Source organism: Gopherus flavomarginatus, chromosome 13 (genome assembly GCF_025201925.1).
Source record: "Gopherus flavomarginatus isolate rGopFla2 chromosome 13, rGopFla2.mat.asm, whole genome shotgun sequence".
Taxonomy (NCBI): Eukaryota; Metazoa; Chordata; order Testudines; family Testudinidae; genus Gopherus; species Gopherus flavomarginatus.
Window position 1 is genome coordinate 27,796,906 of NC_066629.1, and position 20,339 is coordinate 27,817,244.

At 48.5% G+C, this 20,339-nt stretch overlaps 1 protein-coding gene across 13 annotated transcripts in view; it reads left to right on the forward strand.

Moving 5' to 3' along the window:
* Nucleotides 1–20,339, forward strand: part of CEP164 (centrosomal protein 164) — a 96,505-nt gene that overhangs the window by 49,408 nt on the left and 26,758 nt on the right. For all 13 annotated transcript variants that reach the window (XM_050921858.1, XM_050921861.1, XM_050921865.1 and 10 more), the window contains 15 exons: nucleotides 1,521–1,652; nucleotides 2,718–2,934; nucleotides 4,651–4,728; nucleotides 4,969–5,100; nucleotides 5,462–5,584; nucleotides 6,231–6,374; nucleotides 6,566–6,649; nucleotides 7,741–7,809; nucleotides 9,751–9,929; nucleotides 10,734–10,860; nucleotides 12,389–12,456; nucleotides 12,943–13,150; nucleotides 14,364–14,471; nucleotides 15,681–15,795; nucleotides 16,984–17,349. In XM_050921858.1, the coding sequence (XP_050777815.1) occupies nucleotides 1,521–1,652; nucleotides 2,718–2,934; nucleotides 4,651–4,728; nucleotides 4,969–5,100; nucleotides 5,462–5,584; nucleotides 6,231–6,374; nucleotides 6,566–6,649; nucleotides 7,741–7,809; nucleotides 9,751–9,929; nucleotides 10,734–10,860; nucleotides 12,389–12,456; nucleotides 12,943–13,150; nucleotides 14,364–14,471; nucleotides 15,681–15,795; nucleotides 16,984–17,349 (2,150 nt within the window). The remainder of the gene's footprint in view (nucleotides 1–1,520; nucleotides 1,653–2,717; nucleotides 2,935–4,650; nucleotides 4,729–4,968; nucleotides 5,101–5,461; nucleotides 5,585–6,230; nucleotides 6,375–6,565; nucleotides 6,650–7,740; nucleotides 7,810–9,750; nucleotides 9,930–10,733; nucleotides 10,861–12,388; nucleotides 12,457–12,942; nucleotides 13,151–14,363; nucleotides 14,472–15,680; nucleotides 15,796–16,983; nucleotides 17,350–20,339) is intronic.

A 20,339-nucleotide genomic window follows, 5' to 3' on the forward strand; every position in this document is an offset into this window, starting at 1 on the left:
AATCGTAATGCACTGTCTACTGCCAAAAGGCAATGAGCTGCTGCTGTGTAGCAATGCAGTCCCCCATCTGCCACCACCCAGGAGACGTATGGTGACGGTGAGCTGAGCGGGCTCCATGCTTGCCGTGGTATGGCGTCTACTCAGGTAACCCAGGAAAAAAGGGATGAAATGATTGTCTGCCGTTGCTTTCATGGAGGGAGGGAGGAAGAGGGGGGCCTGGCGACATGTACCCAGAACTACTACTGACACTGTTTTTGCCCCATCAGGCATTGGGATTTCTACCCAGAATCCCATTGGGCAGCAGAGACTGCGGGAACTGGGGGGTAGCTACCCATAGCGCAATGCTTCGGAAGTCGACGCTAGCTCGGTACTGTGGACGCAGTCCACCGACTTAATGCACTTAGAGCATTTTGTGTGGGGACTGTATAAAAACGATTTCTAAAAAACTGACTTCTGTACATTCAACCTAATTTTGTGGCGTAGACGTACCACAAGTCTCCAAATTGTCAGCGTTGTTTTGGAATTCTACTCCGGCCCTTGAAAGTGCTTGAAACCCCTCCCAGCTTGGTGTCATCCATAAATTTTATAAGCGTACTCTCCCCTCCATTATCCAAGTCATTAGTGAAAATAGTGATTACTGGACCCAGTACTGACCCCTGTGGAACACCTCTAGATACACCCTCCCAGTTTGACAGCAAACCAGAGGTAATTACTCTTGAAGTACAGTCTTTCAACCAGTCTTGCACCCACCTTAGTAATTTCACCTAGACCATGTTTCCTTAGTTTGCATATGAGACTATCACATGGGACTTTGTCACAAACCTTACCAAAATCAAAATATCACGTCTACTACCCCACCACCCCCTCCATTCACTAAGCAACTAACTGTCAAAGAAGGAAGGTAGGTTGGTCTGGCACTATTAGTTCTTGACAAATCCATGCTGGCTATTCCTTGTAACGCTATTATCCTCTAGGTGCTCACAAATTGATGGTTTAATGATTTGTTGTGGGAGGAGTGGAAGTTGGAGCACCCAGAGGAAATGGGGAGAGAAGCAAAGGAACAAGACGACAAGTAGAAAGGGTGCCTGGAAGCAGCATAAAAAGAGTTTGTTGTGAGAACACAAAGCCCAAATTGCTGCTAATGGATCCAGCCAGCTATCTGAGGACATCTTTTCATTTTCAGCTTTCACAGCACTACGTGACTTTATTGAAAAAAAAAAACTGTCGCAGTAATTTCCTGTCAGAATCCAGGGACACTCTACCCCATTCCTTGGCCTTGGATTCTTTAGAGTGACTGTCTTGAAAGAGTGCTGCAGAGCTTTGAACCCTCCAAGGTTCTCTTGTGCTCAGGAGCCAAATTTGAATGCATAATGACAATAAATGGGACCCGAATTCTGGGGAAAGCTTCAGACAGGCTGATAATGCCTACAGGAACCAGCATCTGATCTGTGGGTCTCAGAGGGAAGCTGGTTAAGGTTGTTAAAACCTCTGAATCTCTTTTCTTTCTTCTGGTCACTCAGGTCTCTTAAAGAGGAGCTGGCGAAAGCTTCTGAGGAGGAAGAGCTGCGGATGAGAGAGGAAGAGGTTGAGAAGCTCTCAAAGCTGCGAGCCCAGATCAGCTCAGAGACCAAGACAGAAAAGGAGAAAATAAGGTGAAAATTTCAGTGCAAGCTATGTAAAGCTGTGGGTGTGAGCCTTTGCATTGCTCCCTGTGAATAGAAACCCTGCCTGCTATCAAGCAGCAGAGTGGCCATGCTTACAAATGTGAAGTTACTGTAGATGATGCCCTGGCTAACTAGGTGGTTTAATCTTGGTATTGACAGAGTTCCCTTATAGTACTGGAGAATATTCATAACACTGCAAACATTGAGGCAAATGTATCTGTTTATGTATGGCAAAACTGGCCAGCTTTCTTGGTGCCTCTTGTACTTTCTAAAGCAGAAGAAGTCAGTGGGCATGGAAATGAGATATAGCAACATCATATAGAAGGATGTCTTTGTAATGTATATCTTCTGATTTCCCTTTGGGCTGCTCAGCCCGTGTGTGTGTCTACATAGCCAAAAAAAAAAAGCCGTGTGGCAGAAGGTCTCAGAGCCCGGGCTGCAGCCTGACCTTGAATGTCTACACTGCTCTTTTCAGCCTCAAAGCATAGCCTGACTCAGCTGGCACAGACTCTGAGACTCACTGCTGCTGCTTTTCCCCCAGATATAGACATCTCTTTTAATGACCTGGGGGCTGTGAATGAACCCCCCCTACAAGTGAGTTGCACTGTCCCTTGTGATTAGGATGCTTGAGGAGATGGTTGGATTGAGTAGACCTCTTCTGGCTTTTTAAGGGGCATCGAGACTAATGAGAGTTGGGGGAGACAGGCAAGGGCAGGAACTGGAAAAAAAAAAGAGCATAATTTTCACCTTTACTTTTTATAAATATTCAGAGAGAGAGAGGGAAACACAAACAAAAATGTAGACTTCTAATAGCTGCCTTTGTTGTTTGCCAGGCTGCCTAATTACCCATTCCCAAGGCATATATTCTAGGTAATACGTTACTTGACTCATGTTTGAAAACTGGAGTTTGCTTTTGTTTGTGTCTTTAAGCTTGCAATTCACACTTGTACCATGTATTCCTATTGCAAGCTTGGTTGCTAAATGAAATGCAGTATTGCAGTATGACTGTCCTGCTTACCTGTGTCTTCTTACCCCTTATCACAAATCTACCAGGGCCGAGCAAGAGGCTGCATTGCGAAAGCTGAGAGAGGAGTGGGAGTCCTTGCAGAAGGTGGAGAGGCAGCGCTTGGAGGAGAGGAAGAAATGTGTTTTGGAGATGCTGAAGGTGGAAGTTGAGGAAGCACAGCAGAGAGAAGCGGCAGAGCTGGAACAGGAGAAGGAGCGAGTCCTGAATGAGTTAAAGGAGAGATTAGAAAGAGAGAGAAAAGAGGTGAAACTCGCATTTTTACCAGGCAGAGTCAGAACTGAGAAGGCTTGTATTGTACTGCCAACCCCAAGAGATCAAATAGCACCTGCCTGGGCATTGGGCAAAGTGCTGGGGAACATAATGGAGATGCTTCTAATGGTTTGCTACCAAATGCATGGTCCTTGGGGCAGATACACCACATTGCAATCTCAAAGAGTCCCTGGTTTCAAGACTCACACTGTTCTTTGTGTTTGGTAAGAGATGCGTGCTGGCTTGGGCAGATCTCATGTAACCCTTGCCTGCAGCTGGGCCAGGTGAAGGCTAACTGCCCGTGAGAGCTGTGTGAGTAGCCGCAGGGTGTAGGCTGGTGGAGAGGAATTGGTTAGGGGTGTCAGGAATCTCTTGTGCGTTCTGTGATGCACTGAGCATGCTCGTGGGCTCCAAGCAGTATAACTGGAAGTAGTGGGATGACGCGTAGCCTGCACAGCTGCACAAGCTGAGTAATGGTGAGACATCTCTGACTGGAACAGTCTTGAAAGAAGTGGGTGGAAACCCTCTGGATGTTAATACGTGGTGGTATTGGCAGGACTAGGCCTGACCTAGTAAGTCTCTTCCCATCTCTAGTAGCTTCGATTCTAAATAACAGATCTCCACGTACACTTGTATCTTTTTAGTGAGGCTTTTGACACAGTCCCATATGACATCCTCTTAAACAAACGAGGGAAATGTGGTCTGTGTGAAACTACTGGAAGGTGAGTGCACAGCTAGTTGGAAGACTGTACTCAGAGTAGTTACCAATGGTTTGCTATCAAACTGGGGATACATTTCCGTCCAGGTCCTGCAAGGCTCTGGCCTGTGTCTGCTACTTGTCAATAAGCCCTCGCCTGGCCAAAGCAAGCCATTTTCCCCAGGTCTGGATACTGACTTCCCTGTATCTATCCCCTAGAAGGCTCAGGCAGCCCTTGCAATTAAGGGTGCTACTGTGAAAAGCTCTTTATTAAGGAACTGGTCCAGTTAACCTGTGCTCATTAACAGCCTTGATGGGGCCTGATAGGGGGCAGCTCTAGAGGGAGCCAAAGGGGAGCAGGAAATGGCTAGTGGAAGCGAGCTAGGAGGCCCAGGCAGGGCAGAAGACTAGGAAGCTGTAGCTAGCTTGAGGAAGCATCTGCCGGGAGCAGCACTGGCTCCTGCATGTAGTAAAGGGACTGTTTGAATGATAACTCAGCTCTAGGAAGGAAGGCTAGGAATTTCTGTCTCGAGGAGAGACAAGTGTTTGAATTCTGAAACCAGTACGCAGCTGAGTGAAGCTGGTGTGCAGTATTAATGTGTGAAAGGCCTAAATAAATCGGACCTCAGAAAGGGAGTGTTTTAATTACTACTGGAGTGTTATGGTGAGTTATTGAGGAATGCTGTGTGAGAAGGGAAACTGAGGTGGAGTGCCTCAGGCCACTGGAGGGATGTTGGAAACTCTGTTACGGTCCCCATAGGGTTTGTTTTTTTTAAAAAAAAAAAAGAACTAGTCCCATGTAGCCAATGTGCTATTCCAATAGTGTGTCTCATTGGTGGCAGTAAATTCAGGACACTCCAGATACCTCGAGTGCAGCTCACATTGGGAAAGTTATGAGCCTTGCGCTTTCTCAAAGGTTATGTGTAAATCGCTGATTGAAATGGGGCATTTGTAGATTACCTTCACATGAAATGGGGGTTTTCAAAGAGGACTTTGTGTTGACTCTCCTGCAGGCTGCAGAAGTGCTAGAGAAGCAGTTTGCAGCTGAGCTCCAGGAGCTAAAATCTACAGCAGAAGAGAAACACCAAAAGGTAAACACCAATGTTCCTAAAACTTGTAATAAATCTGTAATAATTCTGCACTAAATAGCTTCCTTAAATGTCATTGGTGCATTTTACGTCAGTTTCTTCCACTTCCTAAAGGTGATTCTTCTCTCGATCAGCACTTGGGCATGCTCAAATCAGGGAGAGGTGAGCCTGAGGACATGGATTTTTGCCATGCTGCGTACAGTGGGGAAGGGCCAAATGATTCCATGATTTCTTTTGTGGCAGGTTGTTTCCAGCCTCCGGAAGCAAATAGCAGAGGCCCAGAGGAGTGAGGAGGCCCAGCTGCATGAGGAATTGGAGAGAGCAGAGCAAAAAGTGCAGCAAAAAATGTATCGAGTAGCAGAGTTTGAGCGAGAGGTGATTATTTTTGTGCAACAGCCTTGGAGGTAGATTGCCCCCTTGTGCTCCTCCTCATCCTCCCCCCCCCCATGCATGCTTAGCCATGGTTGTGAGAGCTTGGTTTAAAGCCTCCCTATCTCGTGATGGAGAGGGATGCCATATATCAGGTAAGTTTCATACCACCTGCAGACTGAGTTTCTTACCTCTATGCTTACCACTGCTCCACCAACCGTATAATGAGTGTACCCCGGGCTGCCCTAATCTCAGTACCGAGATGCTTCAGCATTGCTGAAGCAACAGTGCACGTTGGGAGTTGCTGCTTTTGGGGGAATAGTGCCTTACCGTGGTGTAATGCAGTCTGCCTCTGTGACCACTGCAGCTCAGTGAGCTCATGAAAGAGAAACGCCAGGAAGTGGAGAGAGATCATGACCGGAAAATGGAGAGAATGAAAGAGGAGCATAAGGAAGTCCTGGCGAGGATTCAGGAGCAGTACGAGGAGGAGGTAATGCTGCTGAGAGCCAAAGTCAGCCTATAGATGTCCTTAGTGATTGGCTCATTGTCCCAGAAATAGTTACCAGGAGCCCCATAGTGACAGTCCAGATCCACCCCCTGTACAGCAAGTCTAAGGGCTGGAACCATGCCAGGTGGCAGATGGCCACGCCATCCACTGAGCAGCAGTATCACAACCCAGAATGAGTCTAGGGTCAAGGCTGTGAAGGAAAGTGTCCCGGCTGACCTGCCAGCAGGAGTGCGCCTCCTTGTGCATGCACACATGGATTTTTGCACAAGAAACAAGTGCTCAGTTCTTTGCAGATGCATCTGTTGTGCCTGCATCAGAAAACTTGGCCTTGAATATCTTTATGTCCCCAGTTTCTGATTACAGAAATACTAATGGGCGTGTGTAGAACGGTGTGCCTCCTAGGCCCCAGGCAATGAAAAGGTGATTTCCTCTTTCTCTGGCCTGTTTCTCTGTGTTGTCTTGCCTGTAAGAGATTCTGGTCCTATCTGGTGGGTTGCCTGTCCACACAGGGAGAGACAATGTGTCCATGTCTGTGGGGATGGTGGGGGAGAGCGCACATATGCATGTGACGTTGCTATAGATTGCTACAACTTTGCTTGCTCTTCTTTCTTGGTTTTGCACCTGGGAGGAGAGAAAGCAAAGAGCCAAGAAGCTCGAGGAGCTGAAAGGGGAGCTGGAGCGCCTGAGACAGCTCCATGATGGGGAACTGAGGGCTTTGCAGAAGCAGCTGGATGAGCAGCTTAGTGACTTGCGGCAGAGCCACAAGGTGAAGGTGAGTGCTAACTCCCGTTTCTAGGATAGCTAGGGAACAGACCATGGTCTCTGGCTCCATGAGTGTGCGCACTGCTCTCAAGAGACTAGCGTTTCACAAGGTGCGGTTTTCAGAAATCGTTGCTGTTCTATCTTGTGGTGAAGTTTGGCTCAGCAAACCCCTCATGTCAGGCTCCTCCTCGTTCTGCACAGGAACGAAAACTCCAGGAGTTGGAAATGGAACTCGAAATACAAGCAACAGATGCCAAGGCCAGATGTGCTCAGCTGAATCACCAGGTGAGTCAGTCCTAACTGGCACTCCTCATCTTCCTCCTATTCCTTGGTGGGGGGAGACTGGTCAGTGGGTCTACTGCACCCATTAAAGTTACAGGGAGAACTTGGGAGCAGAATTGGGCCAGTGCTGAATGCCCCTGGAAATCCAAGCCTACATGTATTGCACCCCTCATTATCAGAGCCAGTGTCCTGGACTTTCTGCTTTGCTTTGGGGGAATACTTGTGTAGGGTAAGGGGCCGTGCAAAGCCTGGTGTCGTGGAAGTACGTCATTCTCAGGGTCACCTTTGATTTCAGACCATGTCCTGTTAATTCCCCACCTTTACTGTATGGCAAAGCTAGTAAGTGATTTCGTTGAGGATTGGTCCTGCTTTGAACAGGGGGTGGGACTAGATGACCTCCTGAGGTTCCTTTCAACCCTGATAGTCTATGACTCTGATTTCTAGCTTTTGGAAAGCAAAATATGTGAGTGAGTGAGATATTCCCGTTGAGCTGGCAGAAATCTCTGGCTCTGTGTACACCTCTGCTTCTATTATCTCTTGCTTTGATAAACAGCATTTGAGAGAGGATGCTTGGGAAAGGGAGGGAACTGAGTAACCCTGAAGGCTGAAAGCTGCTGTGGCTGCAGGACAGTAAGATGCTACACTGTGGGGAATTCTTGCATGTCCGTGTAGCTGAGCAGGGCAGTCTGCTCTTCCCACAAGCAACAGCACGTTTCAGGCTCCATGCTTGCTGAAGCCCTAGGAAAATGGAGCATTGGGACATTCTGAAGGGCTTGCATTGATTAGCCAGCCCTGCTCTCCGTGCCATACAGCATAGTTGGTGTCATGGGGCCAAGCACACAAAGGAGGGAGCTACCCAAACAGCCCTGTTAATTTCACATTCAAAATACTGGGGAAGGGCCAAAATGAATGGGGAGAGATCAGTGAAAAAGTGGAAACATTGCTGAAGTATTTTCCAGTGGCCTTGAAAGCTGGGGCTGTGTCATGCCTAGACTTGACCCCAAGACCAACAGTGTTAGAGAGTCGACTTTCTTCTGTGCCTTGTGTCATGATGCTCCAACGTTCACTGATTTGCTCTTCACTTCTATATGCAGGAAGAGGCCATGAGAAAGAAAAGGCAGCAGCTTCTGGACGAAGAGAAACAAACTGAGCTGCAGAGAAATGTATGTATGCATGCTCCAGCTCTCGGGAGGAGCTGCTGCCCCATCATTCCTTGTATTCCTGACACACTAAAGCACATCAGCACAGTGGCTTTAAAAACACAAGCTCAGGAATAACTCTTGAGTCCTAGATCTGAACATCCTCCTTGCAATTCTGCTTCAGAGAAGAGTGCTGTCTTGTTGGCAGACTGGGAGTGCATTTCATCATGGTGCAAAGGGAGAGGTTACTGCACACGGCTCTGCTTTATGGAGAACAGGGTTTGCTCGTCTGGGCCCACGTGCTCCTTGCCAGGAACCAGGAGGCTAACTACGGCGTCTGTTGCTTTTTAATTTCACTGGGTTGTGAAAACTCTAGCCTCTAACCACTCTGTTAATTGTAGAACTTCCCATGGGTGGGTGGGACGAGGCCAAGAGGCTGGCTGATGGCACCATGCAGTGTGAGGGGCTAGCTTGAATTGGGGCTAGAAGTCTCCAGAGCCAAGCTGAGGAACGGCCTGTGGAATAGCTTGGACACTCCTGTGAAACACGTTGACTCCCTTTGTCTGCATGTTCCCAGAAAGGGCTAGGCATGTCCTACTATCTGCCAGGCTTTGTCTGCTGGTGATGGGCATTCCAGTTGTTATGCGGGGTGATGGTGCTGCAACTCCAATGTGGGCTTTGAGGTTATTGCAGGCTTATGGGCAGGAGTTAAGCAAAATCGAGTGGTTGTGCACCGTGGAAATGGCTCCTGGAGTTCTACCACAACCTACCTGCCTGCTGTGCTGTGAAGGGCATGCGCAGCAGGGAGGGAGACGGGCGCTTAGAGTGGGCAGAGGAACATAGACAAGGAGTAATGGGGTAGATCTGAGCAGAAGTAAATGTACCAGGTATTGAGGAAAGCTTCCTAACATTGAGATTTAGCAGATGGCTGCTTCCTCCTGGGAGTGATGGGAGCACTGTGCTGCAGGAGGCATTGTCTGCTGACCCATGCATAGGAGGAGGACTGGAGGGGACATGGTTGAGCTCTTCCATTTCTAGTGCTATAGTTCACCCATGGGGGAGCAGACACCAGTCAGGCCATCTCTTGGGAGGATGCATTAAGCATGTGGCACAAGATGGGACAGGCATCACAGGCAGATGAGGAAAATACGTCCAATGGACGGAAACCAACAGGTTGGTGTCTGTGTGAACTGTTCAGGCTCCTCCCTGTCCCGTGTTCCAAAATGGGGAACAGAGTCCATGTTTGGGCCTTTCCTCTCCTCTCCTCCTGCAATGCCAGGAGATGGCTGCAGTGCACTGAGAGCAGGGGCGGCACCAGTGCAGCAAGCGCGTTCCTGGGGCGGCAAGCCATGGGGGGCGGCCTGGCGGTCGCTGTGAGGGCAGCAGCCAGGTAGCCTTTGGCGGCATGCCTGCGGGAGGTCTGCCGGTCCTGCGGCTTTAGCGGCAATTCGGCAGCAGGCCTGCCAAAGGTGTGGGACTAGAAGATCACTCACAGGAAAGCCGCTGAATCCATGTGACCAGCGAACCGAGAGCCGCCTGACTGCCGTGCTTGGGGCAGCAAAAAACATAGGGCCGCCCCTGACTGGGCGTAAGGGAGAAGGAGGAGTATGGGCATGACAGCTGCAGGAATCCAGGCTGCTGAACTACTGCTGCCAGGTTGGTAAATTCCCCTGAATCCTCCATCTCGCTGCCAACAGCATCCAAGTGTTGTATGTAGTAGACATAACCAGATTTCCCAGCAAGCTCATGGCTGTTCAAATCTGAGGATTCTGGGTCAGGACCATTTCTGGGTACATAAAAGCAGGGACAAATACCACGCAAAAACACAGGTTTGAAGAATGTGTTGTGCACACTTAACTTCCATTGTCCTGCAAGCACTGCATGCAGCACTCACGTCTCTGGCATGGTGTGTGCTTGTATTTCAGTGCTGGGGAAATGAGAGGGTGATTTAAATTTCATTTCCAGGAAGCTGCTTTGGCTGCTCAGCTCCGCCTAGAGGAGTCTAGGAAAGAGCATGCTGACCTCGTGGAATCCATCCGCCAGTTGCGCAGGACTCTGGAGGAGCTTCAAGACCAGAAAGCTGAGCTGGAGTCCCAAGTGGATCTGCTGCAGACCCGAAGCCAGAGGCTGCAGAGACGAATCAGGTGGGTGTCCTAGAGATGTTCTCTGATGCTCAGATTTACACACCCACCCCACCCTGTGCCGCTGACCTTCTTAAATGTTGGTGCTTCAGATTCATGCCAGAATTATGAGGGGCAGTGTTGCTAGATGTTAGCTGGGGGCTGGGGGATAGAACTCCTGCTTTCTGTTCCCAGCGCTGCCGTGACTCGCTATGCAAGTTTGGCTTAAGTCACTCAACCTCTGTGGGCCTCAGGTTCACTTCTGAAGCATGTATTTAGCATTGGTCTTCCTCACAGCTGGCTTACGAGGAAATGTTCATAAATGCTTTGAACCTTGGGTGACTGACAGATTCTAGGAAAGACCTTCCTGAGACCTCTGCGGGGCATACTTCCTTGTTCCTGTTTTAAGGGTGTACGTTGGCATAAACCAACGTTGTCCCAAGTAGCCAGTGAGCTTGGTTACATTAAAACATTAATGGAGACCTGATATTTATTTTGTTGGACACCAGTTCAGTAGCTTATACAGTGACACTTCTCAGCATGTAGCTGTAGGACCCTGTGTTTAAACACAGGAGGCAGTGTCTTGGCTACCCTCAGCCCTATACCCAGGCATCCTTCCTAATAGCCTGGATCTGCAGAGCACCAAGTCCCTGGAATTTTCCCTTTGGGAGCTGTGGGCAGGAGCCAGTTTGAGGAGTTCAGGGAGATCTGACTTCTGCAGAGTGTTGTGAATTCTTGTGAGTGGCATGGCTCTGTCCCTATCTTTTCTGTGTGTTGATGGCATGTCTCTCCCCCTCCACCGCACATTGTGGATGTTTTCTGTGGCAGTCAACTAGAGGCTGCAGTCCAGAGCAAACAGGAGACCCTGAAGGAGCTGGTAGCCGAAGACAGCATGGCATCTCCCAGAAGGGAAGCTGAGCTCCACCTTGAGGACCTGAGAGAGACGCTGCAAGCTGTGAGTAAAAGCCTGCGCATTTGAGCTCCCCATGGAGGCTGGTGTGTGTTTGTGCCTTTCAAATGCTCCCAAATTAGCAGGACAGTGCACATAACTCCCTTAGGTCCCTTTGAAAATCCCGCCTAGGTTCTTTGCTGCCTGTTCGGGCTCATAGATGCAGAGGTGGGTGGTTATTGTTGCAGGTGGGAAGGGTTATTTGTTTGATTAAATTAATGGAAGCCAAGTCTAGTGACCGAGGCCACAGGACAGGCAGCCAGGAGCCTGGGATCCTATTTCTGGCTCTGCCGAAGATCTGTTCCATCCTGGCAAGCAGCTCACTGCTCTGTCATTTTAATGATTGTATAGCGCTTTGGGCTCCTGAATGGGAGAAGCCACCGCCGTGCACGGTGGTGTTAGTCTGTATGGTCATTTCTCTGGCGCTTTCGTCATCCCGTTTGTATACCCCAGGGAATGTAATCAGAGAGCATCTCCCAAAGGCCACTTGTCTCACTAGATCAGGGGTAGGCAACCTATGGCACAGGTGCCGAAGGCAGCACGCGAGCTGATTTTTAGTGGCACTCACGCTGCCCGGGTCCTGGCCACTGGTCCGGGGGGCTCTGCATTTTAATTTAATTTTAAATGAAGCTTCTTAAACATTTTAAAAACCTTATTTACTTTACATACAATGATAGTTTAGTTATATATTATAGACTTTATAGAAAGAGACCTTCTAAAAACATTAAAATGTATTACTGGCACGCGAAACCTTAAATTAGAGTGAACAAATGAAGACTCGGCACAGCACTTCTGAAAGGTTGCCGACCCCTGCACTAGATCCTTGACATTTCCAAGGTGGTTATTGCTGGTCCTAGGCTCCCCTGAGGTCTTCTGTGCTATAGGCATCTGCTATAAGGTGCTCATATTGAGTACCCAGTAACAATATCTGCTTCTGCGATTCTCATAGCTGCATGTGTTTAAGCAGGCAGAGGACTCCCTGAGTCTTTCCAGTAGGGCAGTGAGATACCTGGGACTGGATTTGTTGTTTCTCATTTTGATGTGGACAAGGGCTTTACTGTATCACTTGTGTCACTCCAAAGCAGTAAAGTGTTGCATAGAAACACTCCTTTCCAGAGCCTTACGGTTCTGTTCCATTCCCTCCCCCTGATTCCCAGCTCCCAAAGGAGCAGATCTGAACCCCTAATTTACTCCTCTGTGCTGACATTATTTGCAGGGGTTTCGTGCTTCAAAAAAACAAAAGGAATGTGTTGCTCTGGTTTTGTTACCGCTGTTGCACATTGGTTGGGGAGGTTTGGGATGCTCTTTTACAAAACTGGTCTGGGGAACTTGGGGAAGCAAGCAGCTCTTGGGCAGGGAAGGAGATCTTTGTTTTTTAAAGTGTTCCTGTAGAGAGAAACTCCTCTGCACTGGGCTATTCCTAGGGCAGTTTCCATGCTGCTGTCATTCACGCTCTATACTCTTGTTCTCCTGGGCTTATGAGGTTCTTCCTTCATTCACATATTAATTGATTTTGAAATGTTTAAACCTCTAGCACTCCTCCAGAGAGCCTGCTTCCTTAACCTCGCACAGCAATGAGGATAGTGACCTTCAACTCGATAAGTAAGCATCAGCACACCGGCCACTTTGAAAAATGCTGTCCGTGCGGTTGTGTGAAAATGTACCATATTGATGATGTGCTGCCTAAGGAGAAGGTATTGTCAGAGGTGCAGTGTGGAATGCACAGGCCAAGAGAACAAGGCCTAGTGCTGTGCTGCCCTCTGCCACAGAGCATCACGACTTGATGGGTTGTAGCACCTGGAATAGTGTAGCTGTTAGTGGATGCGGATCGTGGCTGGTATGCAAGGTGGCTGCAGCTACAGAAAGGGGCTGGCATGCTTCTTTACTGCATCACCGAGGCCTACGTTGTACAGGAGAAGCAACCCTGTTAGTGCTGAGAGGGTTTTATCATACTTGCCCTGTTTATGCAAGTGAGGTAGAAAACCAGCCTCCAAAACCACTGGGAAATTCCTGACGTCAGAGAGCAGCACTGACATATTTCCAGGATAATGGCATTTAAAAGTTCTCTTTCTCAATTCCTTCCTGCAGTGTCAGACACTTCATTTCTGCAGAAGAAGTCTCCATAAAGAACGCCAAGGAGTTCCTGGTGCGTCAGACTCGCTCCATGAGGAAAAGGCACACTGCGCTGAAAGCTGCAAAGCAGCAGTGGCGTCACAACATGCAGCAGGCACAGGATGCGGTGCAGGATCCAGATAGTTCTCAGCTCCTGGAGGACGTGCGTCGGAACTTGGAGGAGGTGAGTTGGCACCCCTGTGTTCTGAGACTCGGGTGGCATGGTGGTTCTGGCCTGGGAGTGGGAGTCCAGGGACAAAGCGTGTTCTTGTCTCTGCTACAAACTTCTGTGTGCCTTTGGCCAAGCCACTAAGCCTCAGGTTTTTGAGAGTGGCCCTGAGTTTGGAGGCCCAACTTCAGACAGGCAGGACCCGACTTCTCTCAGGGATGTCGAGCACCCACAACTGCACTTGACGCTGGAGGTGCTTGTCCTCCTGGAAATCAGCCCCTGTGTGTCTCCAGATGGGCACCGAGAGTTACTATTAAACTATGCACATCATCTTCTTCATCTGAGTGACAAGGATTAAAATTCTCCCCTACCTATCGAGGTGGCCATAGAGATTAATTCACTCAAGTTTGTAAAGTCCCTTGAGCCTCTGCTAGAATATGCAGTGTGGTACTTTTATCACCTGAGAAACTAGCTCGTTGAAAACCTAACTCTGTTTATTCTGCAATGGATGAAATACATGACTTTGGACATTCTGTAAAATGACAGATCCTCTGGAGTGTTGCTACATCACAGACTCCTCTGCAAATTGCAAAGGAAAGGATGAGCAGCTCACGGTAATTCTATTGCCCGCAGTTCTGTAGCTGTAGTTTTTGCAATTATTTTACATTTCTTTGTGGATGGATCCTGAAGCATTTGCTAAATGAGCTCATACCCAAACTGTACACAGGGATCACGCCACGGCCTCTGGTGTGATGCTCGCAGGCTGCTCCGCAGTGCTCAGCATCCCTCCACAACATTTGGAACAGGAAGTCAAGAAGAATCCTCTGTCCAGTGTGACTGGAAGTTAGGGAGTGTAGGATGTAATTACTCAGACTGTAATTTGGTCGGAATACCAGGGTGGTTAGCACCTCAGGTGTTATCCACAGGCTGCCTTGGGATTTCCAGTGAGAACAAGTGGCTAGCTGAAAATGCAGCACCAAACCAGTTGGCCTTGTGAAAAGGGCAGGTTGGGAGCTGTAACTTCCTTTTGTTGTGAAGCGTAAGAGTTTCCCGCACGCTTTCCTCCTGTGTTGTTTGGGGTTTGGGCCATGTTGTGACTCCAGGATCACCATCGTCTGTGCTGGGTTAAAATGATTTAAAAGATTAAAAATCCAAATCAGAAAAACCGATTATTTCCTAAGGCTCTGATTTAATTTTCCTCCCTGGCTGGGCGCTTGCTCCGTGGCAGGAGTCAGCGCAGCTGGACAAGATGAAGTCGGCCATGCGGAAAGGACAGGTGCTGCTGAAGAAGAAGGAAGAGAAGCTGAGCCAACTGGAGTCTTCGCTGCTGGAGGAGGTAACTGCCAACATCTCAATCGCTTGGCATTAACCAGCCACACGCCCACAGAACGGCGTCCAGAGAGAGCCAGATTCACTCCCTGAGGCGGGGACTTCACAGGGATTTCAGTTCCAGTGAGGGGCATTTAGTTGAAGGCTGAGGGTTGGTGGCTGGAGCTGGATTGTTTTGAGAGCTGGCTGGTGTCTTTTACTTGTGTGTGAGCACAGTGGGGAGAGGAGGCTGGTCACAGGTCTGCAAGGAACTACAAACCAAACTGGAAAGAATCCACGATTCACTAGCTGAGTAGCCAGGAGGGGCTGGGGGATGGAGAGCTCTGACGTGAGCCGCTTGCCAGGCAGGCTCCTTCCTGTTTTTAGTTCAGAAGTTGAGTGGGAAAAGCACGGTTGTTAGAGCAGAATGAACAATTCTTCCTTCAGAATTAGCCCATGAGGCTAGAAGTGAGTCAGTGCTGTCTCTGATGCACTAAAAAAGAGAAAAATCCAATTTCTGTGCTGGTTAAACAGCGGTTCTATTAACTGTCGACATGGGCGAGATTACAGATACTGTACATTCCCTCGGCTTGCATGGTACCTGCTCACCATTTAATTGACCACGGGGTGTCTATGATAAGTAAGCAGGAAAAATACTTGGTTATTGCGGTCTTCCGAAGTGGAGGACACATTGGCTAGTGAGTACTGTTAGCATCTAGGATGGCCTCCTGGCTAAGGGAGGTGTCTGAGGGCCAGCGCTCCTGGACAATGTCGCCAGCTCGGTCAGTGACTTGGGTGAGTTCCACAGGCCCAGGATCAGTGGGAGATTGAAGAGCACAGCATCTTTGAAAGTCAAGCTCTTAATGGAGAGTCACCTCCCTGCCTGTTCACCTCGTGCTGGGCCTTATGGTTTCTGACTCCAGGGAGTCACTGCAGAAATTGTAATGTGCAGTCCCCAACGTAGCCTGCCCCCTCTGTAGACTGAGACATCTTCCTTTGCAAAACTCCCAGCATTCACTGACCCAAGAGCTGGGAACCACAGTTGTATTGCTATCTTCACCTGGTTCATAACACTCCAGTGCGAGAGCACCAATGCGGCCTGTGCAGAGCAGTTACGGGGTATCCAACTTGGAGTCACAGAAGCTTTAGACCTGATTTGGTTTCCCAAGGGACAGAAGTGTGTAGAAGACTGTTATTTTATTTTCCTCCACTGTAAATATTTCCTTCTCTTGAGCAGCTTTCTGATGAAGATACGCTGAAGGGTGCTGCATGTAAAAAGGTGGTAACCTTTGACCTTAGTGATTCCGAAGACACACACAGCCTGAGCAGCACAGATGTACCTCAGCACAAATGTAAGGGGCCGCATTTCAGAGCTTTGTGCATTGTACCCAGTGTTTGACATTCTGCATCACCACACCCCTCCCGCTGTGGTATTCCTGGTCTCTGCTGCATCTTGTTTTCGTTTGCCCTACCTCCTGGTGTCCATCAGTCCAGTTCTTTCCTCTCCTTGGCAAGAGAGGCTGTTGCAATTCCTTGTGCCTTGCTCCTGTTGGGGCTGTTCTGTACTGTCCCGTGATTAGAGCAGTGTGCGTGAATAGCAGTGTGCTCAGTAAATGGGTAATCATGCAGAAGGACCATGCTTTTTCCAGAGATGCTGGCCAGGCTGATGGCTACAAATTCACCCTCATTTAAAAAAATAAAAATTGAACTATCTGTAAGAATCCAAGAAGTTTTAGGACCTTTTTCCTCCCTAGAAAGAAGGTTCTCCTACTGATAAAATCCCCATGGTCCTCTAACCTTCCCATGGCGCCAGGTTTCTTTGTGATGTGCGTGAGCCTGTGGAGTGCAGTCCGTCCACTCTGAGTCCCTGCTCAGGGTTGTGTACAGTTTGATTATTGAAACATATCAAGCTCCTGCTGTTCCAGTATTTCAGAGTTGTTGTACGTTTCAATGTAGTGAGCAGGCTTTGTGCTGTTCTGCAAAGAGCTAGCCATTTGCAAGGGAAATCCACGCTCTACAGATGAGTGGCTGTCGCGGAGCCCAGTGGACGTTAACTCGCTGTACTGGCCCTGCTCATAAACTTGTAGTGGGCAGGAAGGACGGAAGCACACTTAAGCTGCAAATCAGGGCTTGTACTGCAAGCTGTATTTCAGCTTTGCCATCCCAGTGCATGGTGTCCCTTCGTATCCTCCTTTCCCCATCTGAGTCTAATCCTTGGAATCTCCGGGATCCTGTCCCTTTTCATCTCATTTTCCCAACTGCCTCTCCTCCACACTACACCTGACCAGCCTTCTAGCCAAAGTTCCATGCTCATCGACATGGAACTGAACTGCCTCGTCGTCTCTGCGACCAGTCCGCCTCACTCACTTAGCTGAATGTACAAAGTTCAGCCTCTGTGAAGCATGGAAACGGAGTGCATGGGAGGATAAGTTGCTCTTGGTGAGGAGATGTTGGAGAATGGTGCTGCCTGTGGGGATAGACTCAAGGTCTCCTTTAAATCTGATCCCTCTGGTGATCTGGGTATTTCTTTCTTTGACTAGTTGACTTGAAACCAGATGTCCAGTTCCCCCAGCTCGACAAGATCCAGCACTTGACCAGCACTCTGCAGCACATCACCGCTGAGCTGAACGGGGTTCTTAGCACCTTGGGCTCTTTGAACCATTGGCAGCCTCCGCTCTTCGCTCCTGTGCAGGTGCCAATGCCTGCTCTGCCCAGTGATGGGGTTCCTCTTTCCATGTACACCTCTTTGGCAAGAGCCCAGGCTGCTGGCCCCATTGTGCCGCCTGCTGGGATCCCTTTGGTTAACCAGTGGGCATGGAGTACTGGTTTGAACTCCAGCCCCTCTTCCATGGCCGGTCAGTCAGTGGACGACATACTGGCAGAGAAATGGCGCAAGTATTTCCCAGGTAAGGGTCTGCTGCAGTTCCACTTCCTTCCGGGTTTGCTTATCATGTCTATGGCCATTGATTTTGTGCTGTCACTTCTATGCCAGGGTGCAGCAAAGTACCTCTTACGTGCTGTCCTGTGGGACTGCTCTGTAAGGACACATGCCCCATTTGACCAAGCTGAGTGAGCTGTCTCCACTCACTCCCTGGCAGTGGACAATCTACTCGACTCATCCTCCCAAGGTAGATGAACTGAGTCCCATGAAACATCCTACGTGGGCATGTTATGAATGAGCTCATTTAAAAATAAAACAAGGTTCCATCTGTATTGCATGGATGTTAATGATGCAGTGGTCCATCCCATAATGTCAGCAGAATCTTGGCATCTCCGCTTCCCCCAGGTATTTAACATAGAAATAAAGTTCTCCCTTCCCTGCCTGTAGGAGAAATGGTCTGAGTCATTACGATGGGTTTTGTGTGTGTGCGCATGCACCTTGTGGGAAAGGTAAGTCAAAGATGTGAGTGTCATTTCAGTTCTGAGTACCGTGAAGTCCCTGGTCTCTTATCTCTACCGGGAGTGAGTTTTATAACCTTGGTCCAGCTGCCGTGACAGTCTGTGTCCTGCATCCCGAGCCTTTCCCCGGGGTTGACAGTTCCTTTGTTCTGCGGGAACGTAGCTTGCAGGAAGGCCGGGGTTGTAGAGGGAGAGTTGTGCCTCAGGTAGTCAGAGCCAATCCCACGGAGTACTTGGAATGTCAGGACAGAGGCCTTGAACTGGACTCTGTTCATCTGAGCACCAGGGCAACGTGTCCACAGTGGTCTGTGACATGGGCAGATGAGCTGCTGTGCCTTGTACCAGTTGTCAGGGCACGCAGCTTCGCTCCTAGATACAAGTTGCAAAGGCCAAGCCTGGTCATCATGAGCACATGGGTCAGCATGGCCAGGGGTGCCTCTGACAGCACAGAGTGCAGTCGGCTGGCCGGGGCCTATTTAGAGCAACCAGTAGCAGCGAAGGATCCAGAAGGACCCTGGGGGCAGGGCTCCTGACTGACCTAGCGATTTGCAGGTAAGTGCCAATGGCAGTAAGAGATGTTACAGACGAGTCAAGTTCTTTAAAGCACTCACTCTTCTACCAGCATCACCTCAGTCTTGTCTGGGTTCAGCTGTAGCCTGGTGCTGAATTCAGCTCGCTGTTTGTAGAACTGTTGACATTACACATGAGGGAGACATAGGGTTGTGTGCTGTCCGCACTCTGCTGGTGCTTCGGCCTGGGGGATCTTGCCAGCTCTCTGAGGCTCTGTTGACTAGTATGGGGACGGGTGTGGATCCTGTGTGACTCTGCTGGTGGCAGTTTTGAAGGTGCAGGAGTAGTTGCCCATGATCACTCCCTGTTGTACAGCATGCTGGCTTCTGTCTCCCACTTCCAGATGTAGCTGGATCTCACTGCTCAGAGAAGAGAGTCCAGTATAGTTGGTGGAGCACTTTAGGACAGATAGCCCAGTGTGGGCTATTCTGGGATGAAGATAACACTGCTCTACAGCCAAAATGCTTCTGAAATAAATGTAGTCCAACTTTACTAATTCTAGGTCACTGAGAATGAAAATGATGCTTAAAATTGTTGTTTGGCTCTAGTTTTCAAGATATGCTATTGGGTCAGTATGTACGACCCTTGACTTGGGAATGGCAGAGGATAAGTGAGTTATAAAGGGAAGGGATCTCAATTTAAACCAGAAATGACTAAAATACATCTTTGACTGGATCTATGAATAAATCTATGACTAGGTTTGGACAGTACTTGCTTTTTAGGCAAAACAATGAATGATGCAATCTGAAGCTGCTATTGCATCATACATGATATGAATTGCATCATGTTATTCCTAGAAGTCATGGACGATGCAATCGTAACGAAGCTTACATCACTCTGCTGAACAAATTGCCCTATATCAGCTCTAGAAATCATACAGTGTCGTGCTCTCTTATTTGTCAGTGTTTGATTTTGCAAAGGGACACATTTCTGTTTAGCCAAAGTGAGCAGAGATGCCTCGTACTTGTGTGAACAGTGCAGATAACTTCTGTTATGTTTGTGGTGAAGTGACTTTTGCATCACAAAAGCGCAGTATAACCACTATGGTTAAGAAAGCCTATCACCTTTATTTTGGCTGCAAAATTGGAGATCGGGACAAGAGGTGGGCCCCGCACATATGCTGCAACACTTGTGCAACAAATCTTCGCCAGTGGTTGAACAGGAAAAGGAAATCTATGCCTTTTGCAGTGCCAATGATTTGGAAAGAGGCAACAGATCATACCAGCAATTGTTACTTCTGCATGGTGCCTCCAGTTGGGAAAGGTGTATCAAAGAAGAAAAAGTGGACTGTGCGTTATCCAAACATTCCATCAGCTATACGCCCAGTACCCCACGGAGAAGGACTGCCGGTTCCTGATGCACCAGAATCATTCTCACTTGAGTCAGACGAGGAAGAGGATGAAACTTCTGGTCCTGAACCATCAATGTCACAGGACCCACATTTTCTCCCATCCTCCTCCTCTGAACCGCGCCTCATAACACAAGGTGAACTGAATGACCTTGTCAGGGATTTGGAACTACCCGAGAGTAAGGCAGAGCTGTTGGGCTCCAGACTACAGCAGTGGAATCTCCTGGCAGGCCATCAGGGCAAATGGAGCCCATCAATGCTTGCAGACTATTGCTGGACAGAGACAAGAGATGCTCCATTTAATGAATACAAGAGACAAGCCAAGTAGCGCCGAGTAGATACTGAATAGGACTAAACTATGTCCATAATAGTTTTTTGCCTTTTTGTTTCATAATAAATTTTATTTATATAACCCTTTTTGCTGATTTTTAAAGTGTTACATAAACAAGACAGGTGAAATATTATCATGTAAAGCAACCATAAACACATGAAAAGACCTAGGTTTACAATTTATGATTAAAACTCTACTAGCTACACAATATACATAGACATAAAATGTAAAAACTTAAATATCTTAGA